Source organism: Dendrobium catenatum, chloroplast (genome assembly GCF_001605985.2).
Source record: "Dendrobium catenatum cultivar zhong ke IV hao chloroplast, complete genome".
NCBI classification, from domain to species: Eukaryota; Viridiplantae; Streptophyta; class Magnoliopsida; order Asparagales; family Orchidaceae; genus Dendrobium; species Dendrobium catenatum.
The window spans coordinates 142,501-152,185 of record NC_037361.1 but is presented as its reverse complement, the minus strand read 5'-3'; the positions used below and the strand labels follow the sequence as shown (position 1 = coordinate 152,185).

General features: G+C 38.8%; 4 protein-coding genes and 2 non-coding genes across 6 annotated transcripts in view; 2 read left to right on the top strand and 4 right to left on the bottom strand. All coding sequences in view use genetic code 11, as the record gives it.

Moving 5' to 3' along the window:
* Window positions 1–246: 246 nt before the first annotated feature.
* rps19 (ribosomal protein S19) lies at window positions 247–525 on the bottom strand. Its single transcript has one exon. It carries the CDS (start codon window positions 523–525, stop codon window positions 247–249), a length of 279 nt encoding a protein of 92 aa, YP_009472322.1.
* Window positions 526–647: 122 nt separating this feature from the next.
* On the top strand, window positions 648–722 carry trnH-GTG. The gene has a single exon. It is a non-coding gene; the product is annotated as a tRNA-His (tRNA).
* Window positions 723–765: 43 nt separating this feature from the next.
* rpl2 (ribosomal protein L2) lies at window positions 766–2,250 on the bottom strand. The gene is given in 2 exon segments: window positions 766–1,197; window positions 1,858–2,250. Coding segments are annotated over 2 exon segments (825 nt in total).
* Window positions 2,251–2,268: 18 nt separating this feature from the next.
* On the bottom strand, window positions 2,269–2,538 carry rpl23 (ribosomal protein L23). The gene has a single exon. It carries the CDS (start codon window positions 2,536–2,538, stop codon window positions 2,269–2,271), a length of 270 nt encoding a protein of 89 aa, YP_009472320.1.
* A 165-nt stretch (window positions 2,539–2,703) lies between these two features.
* Window positions 2,704–2,777, bottom strand: trnI-CAT. Its single transcript has one exon. It is a non-coding gene; the product is annotated as a tRNA-Met (tRNA).
* A 68-nt stretch (window positions 2,778–2,845) lies between these two features.
* ycf2 overlaps window positions 2,846–9,685 on the top strand; it is a 6,870-nt gene continuing 30 nt past the window's right edge. Inside the window, exon 1 of the mRNA in view lies at window positions 2,846–9,685. This exon is cut by the window's right edge and continues 30 nt beyond it. Within this exon, the coding sequence (YP_009472319.1) occupies window positions 2,846–9,685 (6,840 nt within the window).

Here is a 9,685-nt window from a genome sequence, read left to right as displayed (position 1 = left end):
CTTTTGCTTCTCTATCCGAATTTTCGTTCTTTATCATAAAAGTTCTCCCCCGCCAATGAATGATAAGTGCCTAGGTGAAGTATAGTATAAGATAAGTCAGAAAAGTGAGTATATTAGTATACTAGAAAAAGAAATATACCTATACTCTTACTATAAGATAAAGACTCTTAAGTCTAAATACTATTAGAAAGACTATTAGAAAGACTATTAAGATAAGGCTTTTCACATGAATACTTAGTAGAACGACTAACGACGAGATTTATTATCGTTTCTCGCGTGTCTCACGAAAGTTAGAGTAGGTGCGAATTCTCCCAATTTGTGACCGACCATACGATCTGTGATATAAATAGGTAAATGTTCCTTTCCATTATGAATAGCGATTGTATGGCCAATCATTGTGGGTATAATGGTAGATGCCCGAGACCAAGTCACTATGATTTCTTTCTCCTCCCTCCTGTTGAGTTTTTCAATTCTTCCCGCTAAATGATTAGCTACAAAAGGATTTTTTTTTAGTGAACGTGTCACGGCTGATTACTCCTTTTTTTCCATTTTTTAAATTGGCATTCTATGTCCAATATCTCGATCTTAATCTGAAGTATAATGATGAATGGAAAAAAGAGAAAATCCTTTAGCTAGATAAGGGAAGGGGCGGATGTAGCCAAGTGGATCAAGGCAGTGGATTGTGAATCCACCATGCGCGGGTTCAATTCCCGTCGTTCGCCCATCACATGATTTCCAATTCCAAAGATTCAATTTTCAATGTTTCTATTTACGGCGACGAAGAATAAAACTATCACTATATTTGTTCCTTTTCCTACTTCTTCTTCCAAGCGCAGGATAACCCCAAGGGGTTGTGGGTTTTTTTCTACCAATTGGGGCTCTCCCTTCACCGCCCCCATGGGGATGGTCTACAGGGTTCATAACTACTCCTCTTACTACAGGACGCTTACCTAGCCAACACTTAGATCCGGCTCTACCCAAACTTTTTTGGTTCACCCCAACATTACCCACTTGTCCGACTGTTGCTAAGCAGTTTTTGGATATCAAACGGACCTCCCCAGATGGTAATCTTAATGTGGCCGATTTACCCTCTTTTGCAATCAGTTTCGCTACAGCGCCTGCTGCTCTAGCTAATTGTCCACCCTTTCCAAGTGTGATTTCTATGTTATGTATGGCCGTGCCTAAGGGCATATCGGTTGAAGTAGATTCTTCTTTTTTCTCAATCAAAACCCCTTCCCAAACCGTACAAGCTTCTTCCAAAGCATACGGCTTTCTAGATGTATATGATGATATCTAGACAGATGGATCTTATATGAATCGTATGATGAAGTACCACATGAGTGGATATATAGGAATCCAAATCTGCCGAATCACTCATGTTATGATCTTCTACATCCTAGGTCTCCCCGTTCCGTCATCTGGCTTATGTTCTTCATGTAGCATTCAGACCGGATGACTCTATGAAATTACGTCGATACTTCCACATATTACGGGTAACGTAGGAGACATCTCTATTTTTCCCCGGGGGTCTTTCTAATTACCACTGCTTAGCTTTCAATTCGCCTCTGACCATCAAATTAAATGTGAATAACCCGTCCTCCTCTCTTTGAAACAAGGGGCGCTTCCGGTTCTGTGCGCGCTTCAAACAATTTTGTCTTCTCCATATTACCATATCTCTAGAGTCAATAATTTTCTATGAGGAACTACTGAACTCAATCACTTGCTGCCGTTACTCAACAGTTTTCTGTTGAGGTCTATCCCGTAGAGGTACTCCGATTGGATCAGTGATCGATTCCTAGGTTTCGTCGTAAACCTAATCGGTTACTTCCAATTACGTAAATCAATAGTTCAAACCGCACTCAAAGGTAGGGCATTTCCCATTGATATAGGAACTTCTGTACCAGAAACAATGGTATCTCCAATTATAGCCCCTCTGGGATGTAAAATATATCTCTTCTCACCATCCCCATAGTGTATGAGACAAATGTATGCATTTCGATTAGGGTCATATTCTATGGTTACGATTCTACCAGATATCTCTTTTTCATTCCGTCGAAAGTCGATTTTACGGTATAGACGCTTATGACCTCCCCCTCTATGCCCTGCGGTAATGATCCCTCTGGCATTACGACCTTTACCACAACGATGCTGTCCATAGATCAAATTATTTCGTGGATTGGATTTCACTTGACTGTCTACGGCTCCATTGCGTGTGCTCGGGGTAGAAGTTTTGTATAAATGTATTGCCGTGTTATTAAGTCTTTTGCTTTAAGTTCTTTTCTCTATAAGAGGTGGGATAGAATAACCCGGTTGAAGCGTAATGATCATACGTCTGTAATGCATTGTATGTCCCATCCTTCTACCCTTTCCCGGGAGTCGATGACTATTCATAGCTATTACCTTGACACCAAAGAAGAGTTCGACCCAATGCTTTATTTCTGTCCTAGTTGATCCTGATTCGACATTAGAAGTATATTGATTGTTCCCCAATAACCGAATACTTTTTTCTGTAAATACTGCATATTTGATTCCATCCATAAATCCATTTTCTTCCCTATGAGTTCCAGTATCGATAAGAATTCTAGTTCTTACTGTTCATATGTTATGGTATGAATATACCATACCAATTCGCTATGTATGGATGATGAGATTCCATTGATACAGAGCCAATTCCAATAGACTTATTGAATGTTCCCATTGGCGTGCATCCAGCAGGAATTGAACCTACGAATTTGCCAATTATGAGTTGGGCGCTTTAACCATTCAGCCATGGATGCTTCACAGGGATCGTCGTACATCGTGAATAACCAAATTCCAATTGAAATGAAATCTTTAGGAGGAATCAATGAAACGACATCAATTCAAATCCTGGATATTCGAATTGAGAGAGATCAAGAATTCTCACTATTTCTTAGATTCATGGATCAAATTCGATTCAGTGGGATCTTTCACTCACATTTTTTTCCACCAAGAACGTTTTATGAAACTCTTTGACCCCCGAATTTGGAGTATCCTACTTTCACGTGATTCACAGGGTGCAACAAGCAATCGATATTTCACGATCAAAGGTGTAGTACTGCTTGTAGTAGTGGTCCTTATATCTCGTATTAACAATCGAGAGATGGTTGAAAGAAAAAATCTCTATTTGATGGGGCTTCTTCCTATACCTATGAATTCCATTGGACCCAGAAAGGAGACATTGGAAGAATCTTTTTGGTCTTCCAATAGAAATAGGTTGATTGTTTCGCTCCTGTATCTTCCAAAAAGGAAAAAGATTTCTGAGAGTTGTTTCATGGATCCGCAAGAGAGTACTTGGGTTCTCCCAAGAAAGAAAAAGCGTATCATGCCTGAATCTAACCGGGGTTCGCGGTGGTGGAGGAACCGGATCGGAAAAAAGAGGGATTCTAGTTGTCAGATATCTAATGAAACCGTAGCTGGAATTGAGATCTCATTCAAAGAGAAAGATAGCAAATATCTGGAGTTTCTTTTTTTATCCTATACGGATGATCCGATCCGCAAGGACCATGATTGGGAATTGTTTGATCGTCTTTCTCCGAGGAAGAAACGAAACATAATCAACTTGAATTCGGGACAGCTATTCGAAATCTTAGGGAAAGACTTGATTTGTTATCTCATGTCTGCTTTTCGTGAAAAAAGACCAATTCAGGGGGAGAGTTTCTTCAAACAACAAGGAGCTGGGGCAACTATGCAATCCAATGATATTGAGCATGTTTCCCATCTCTTCTCGAGAAACAAGTGGGGTATTTCTTTGCAAAATTGTGCTCAATTTCATATGTGGCAATTCCGCCAAGATCTCTTCGTTAGTTGGGGGAAGAATCAGCACGAATCGGATTTTTTGAGGAACGTCTCGAGAGAGAATTGGATTTGGTTAGACAATGTGTGGTTGGTAAACAAGGATCGGTTTTTTAGCAAGGTACGGAATGTATTGTCAAATATTCAATATGATTCCACAAGATCTATTTTCGTTCAAGTAACGGATTCTAGCCAATGGAAAGGATCTTCTTCTGATCAATCCAGAGATCATTTCGATTCCGTTAGAAATGAGAATTCAGAATATCACACATTGATCGATCAAACAGAGATTCAGCAACTAAAAGAGAGATCGATTCTTTGGGATCCTTCCTTTCTTCAAACGGAACGAACAGAGATAGAATCAGATCGATTCCCGAAATGCCTTTTTGGATCTTCCTCCATGTCCTGGCTATTAACGGAACCTGAGAAGCGGATGAATAATCATCTGCTTCCGGAAGAAATCGAAGAATTTCTTGGGAATCCTACAAGATCAATTCGTTCTTTTTTCTCTGACAGATGGTCAGAACTTCATCTGGGTTCGAATCCTACTGAGAGGTCCACTAGAGATCCTAAATTGTTGAAGAAAAAACAAGATGTTTCTTTTGTCCCTTCCAGGCGAGCGGAAAAGAAAGAAATGGTTGATATATTCAAGATAATTACGTATTTACAAGATACCGTCTCAATTCATCCTTCGGAACCAGATCCGGGATGTGATATGGTTCCGAAGGATGAACCGGATATGGACAGTTCCAATAAGATTTCATTCTTGAACAAAAATCCATTTTTTGATTTCTTTCATCTATTCCATGACCGGAACAAAGGGGGATACGCGTTACGCCACGATTTTTTTGAATCAGAAGAGAGATTCCCAGAAATGGCGGATCTATTCACTCTATCAATAACCGAGCCAGATCTGGTGTATCATAGGGGATTTGCCTTTTCTATTGATTCCTACGGGTTGGATCAAAAAAGATTCTTGAATGAGGTATTCAACCCCAGAGATGAATCGAAAAAGAAATCTTTATTGGTTCTACCTCCTCTTTTTTATGAGGAGAATGAATCTTTTTCTCGAAGGATCAGAAAAAAATCGGTCCGGATCTACTGCGGGAATGAGTTGGAAGATCCCAAACTAAAAACAGCGGTATTTGCTAGCAACAACATAATGGAGGCAGTCAATCAATATAGATTGATCCGAAATCTGATTCAAATCCAATATAGCACCTATGGGTACATAAGAAATGTATCGAATCGATTCTTTTTAATGAATAGATCCGATCGCAACTTCAAATATGGAATTCAAAGGGATCAAATAGGAAATGATACTCTGAATCATATAACTATAATGAAATATACGATCAACCAACATTTATCGAATTTGAAAAAGAGTCAGAAGAAATGGTTTGATCCTCTTATTTCTGGAACTGAGAGATCCATGAATCGGGATCCTGATGCATATAGATACAAATATGCATATAGATACAAATGGTCCAATGGGAGCAAGAATTTCCAGGAACATTTGGAACATTTCGTTTCTGAACAGAAGAATCCTTTTCGAGTAGTGCAAGTAGTGTTCGATCGATTACGTATTAATCAATATTCGATTGATTGGTCCGAGGCTATCGACAAAGAAGATTTGTCTAAGTCACTTCGTTTCTTTTTGTCCAAGTCACTTCCCTTTTTCTTTGTGAGTATCGGGAATATCCCCATTCATAGGTCCGAGATCCACATCTATGAATTGAAAGGTCCGAATGATCAACTCTGCAATCAGTTGTTAGAATCCATAGGTGTTCAAATCGTTCATTTGAAGAAATTGAAACCCTTCTTATTGGATGATCATGATACTTCCCAAAGACCAAAATTCTTGATCAATGGAGGAACAATATTACCATTTTTGTTCAAAAAGATACCAAAGCGGGTGATTGACTCATTCCATACTAGAAAGAATCGCAGGAAATCCTTTGATAACACGGATTCCTATTTATCAATGATATCCCACGATCGAGACAATTGGCTGAATCCCGTGAAACCATTTCATAGAAGTTCATTGATATCTTCTTTTTCTAAAGCAAATCGACTTCGATTCTTGAATGATCCACATCACTTCTGGTTCTATTGTAACAAAAGATTCCCCTTTGATGTGGAAAAGACCCGTATCAATAATTATGATCTTACATATGGACAATTCCTCAATATCTTGTCCATTCGCAACAAAATCTTTTCTTTGTGCGTCGGTAAAAAAAGATATCTTTTTTTGGAGAGAGAGACTATTTCACCAATCGAGTCACAGGTATCTGACATCTTCATACCTAACGATTTCCCACAAAGTGGTGATGAAACGTATAACTTTTCCAAATTGTACAAATCTTTCCATTTTCCAATTCGATCCGATCCATTCGTTCGTGGAGCTATTTACTCGATCGCAGACATTTCTGCAACACCTCTAACAGAGGAACAAATAGTCAATTTGGAAAAAACTTATTGTCAGCCTCTTTCAGATATGAATCTATCTGATTCAGAAGGGAATAACTTGCATCAGTATCTCAGTTTCAATTCAAACATGGGTTTGATTCACACTCCATGTTCTGAGAAGTATTTACCATCCGGAAAGAGGAAAAAACGGAGTCTTTGTCTAAAGAAATGCGTTGAGAAAGGGCAGATGTATAGAACCTTTCAACGAGATAGTGCTTTTTCAAATCTCTCAAAATGGAATCTGTTCCAAACATATATGCCATGGTTCCTTACTTCGACAGGGTGCAAATATCTCAATTTCACCCTTTTAGATACTCTTTCAGACCCATTGCCGATACTGAGTAGTAGTCAAAAATTTGTATCCATTTTTCATGATATGATGCATGGATCAGATATATCACGGCCAATTCCTCAGAAGATTCTTCCACAATGGACTCCGATAAGTGAGATTTCGAGTCAATTTTTACAGAATCTTCTTCTGTCCGAAGAAATGATTCATCGAAATAATGAGTCACCCGTTCCATTGATATGGGCACATCTGAGATCAACAAATGCTCGGGAGTTCCTCTATTCCATCTTTTTCCTTCTTCTTGTTGCTGGATATCTCGTTCGTATACATCTTCTCTTTGTTTCCCGAGCCTCTAGTGAGTTACAGACAGAGTTAGAAAAGATCAAATCTTTGATGATTCCATCATACATGATGGAATTTCGAAAACTTCTGGATAGGTATCCTACATCTGAACTGAATCCTTTCTGGTTAAAGAATCTCTTTCTAGTTGTTCTGGAACAATTAGGAGATTCTCTGGAAGAAATACGGGGTTCTGCTTCTGGTGGCAACATGCTATTGGGTGGTGGTCCCGCTTATGGGGTCAAATCAATACGTTCTAAGAATAAATATTGGAAGATCAATCTCATCGATCTTGTAAGTATCATACCAAATCCCATCAATCGAATCATTTTTTCGAGAAATACGAGACATCTAAGTCGTACAAGTAAAGAGATCTATTCATTGATAAGAAAAAGAAAAAACGTGAACGGTGATTGGATTGATGAGAAAATAGAATTCTGGGTCGCGAACAGTGATTCGATTGATGATGAAGAAAGAGAATTCTTGGTTCAGTTCTCCACCTTAACGACAGAAAAAAGGATTGATCAAATTCTATTGAGTCTGACTCATAGTGATCATTTATCAAAGAATGACTCTGGTTATCAAATGATTGAACAACCGGGATCAATTTCCTTACGATACTTAGTTGACATTCATCAAAAGGATCTAATGAATTATGAGTTCAATAGATCCTGTTTAGCAGAAAGACGGATATTCCTTGCTCATTATCAGACAATCACTTATTCACAAACCTCGTGTGGGGCTAATAGTTTTCATTCCCCATCTCCTCATGGAAAACCCTTTTCGCTCCGCTTAGCCCTATCCCCTTCTAGAGGTATTTTAGTGATAGGTTCTATAGGAACTGGACGATCCTGTTTGGTCAAATACCTAGCGACAAACTCCTATGTTCCTTTCATTACGGTATTTCCGAACAAGTTCCTGGATGACAAGCCTAAAGGTTATCTTATTGATGATATCGATATTGATGATAGTGACGATATCGATATTGATGATAGTGACGATATTGATGATAGTGATGATGACCTTGATATTGATATGGAGCTGCTAACTATGTATATGACGCCGAAAATAGACCGATTTGATATCACCCTTCAATTCGAATTAGCAAAAGCAATGTCTCCTTGCATAATATGGATTCCAAACATTCATGATCTGCATGTGAATGAGTCGAATTACTTATCCCTCGGTCTATTAGAGAACTATCTCTCCAGGGATTGTGAAAGATGTTCCACTGGAAAGATTCTTGTTATTGCTTCGACTCATATTCCCCAAAAAGTGGATCCCGCTCTAATAGCTCCGAATAAATTAAATACATGCATTAAGATACGAAGGCTTCTTCTTCCACAACAACGAAAGCACTTTTTCATTCTTTCATATACTAGGGGATTTCACTTGGAAAAGAAGATGTTCCATACTAACGGATTCGGGTCCATAACCATGGGTTCCAATGCGCGAGATCTTGTAGCACTTATCAATGAGGCCCTATCAATTAGTATTACACAGAAGAAATCCATTATAGAAACTAATACAATTAGATCAGCTCTTCATAGAAAAACTTGGGATTTTCGATCCCAGATAAGATCGGTTCAGGATCATGGGATCCTTTTCTATCAGATAGGAAGGGCTGTTACACAAAATGTACTTCTAAGTAATTGCCCCATAGATCCTATATCTATCTATATGAAGAAGAAATCATGTAAGGGAGGGGATTCTTATTTGTACAAATGGTACTTCGAACTTGGAACGAGCATGAAGAAATTCACGATACTTCTTTATCTTTTGAGTTGTTCTGCCGGATCGGTCGCTCAAGATCTTTGGTCTTCATCCAGACACGATGAAAAAGATTGGATCACTTCTTATGGATTCGTTGAGAATGATTCTGATCTAGTTCATGGCCTATTACTATTATTACTATTAGAAGTAGAAGGCGCTCTGGCGGGATCCTCACGGACAGAAAAATATTGCAGTCAGTTTGATAATAATCGAGTGACATTACTTCTTCGGTCCGAACCAAGGAATCAGTTAGATATGATGCAAAATGGATCTTGTTCTATCGTTGATCAGAGATTTCTATATGAAAAATACGAATCGGAGTTTGAAGAAGGGGAAGGGGCCCTTGATCCGCAACAGATAGAGGAGGATTTCTTCAATCACATAGTTTGGGCTCCTAGAATATGGCGCCCTTGTGGCAATCTATTTGATTGTATCGAAAGGTCCACGGAATTGGGATTTCCCTATTGGACTGGGTCATTTCGGGGCAAATGGATCATTTATCATAAAGAGGATGAGCTTCAAGAGAATGATTCGGAGTTCTTGCAGAGTGGAACCATGCAGTACCAGACACGAGATAGATCTTCCAAAGAACAAGGCTTTTTTCGAACAAGCCAATTCATTTGGGACCCTGCGGATCCATTCTTTTCCCTATTCAAAGATCAGCCCTCTGTCTCTGTGTTTTCACGTCGAGAATTCTTTGCAGATGAAGAGATGTCAAAGGGGCTTATTGCTTCCCAAACAAACCCTCCTACATCTATATATAAACGCTGGTTCATCAAGAATACGCAAGAAAAGCACTTCGAATTGTTGATTCATCGCCAGAGATGGTTTAGAACCAATAGTTCATTATCTAATGGATCTTTCCGTTCTAATACTCTATCCGAGAGTTATCAGTATTTATCAAATCTGTTCCTATCTAACGGAACGCTATTGGATCAAATGACAAAGACATTGTTGAGAAAGAGATGGCTTTTCCCGGATGAAATGAAACATTTGATTCAT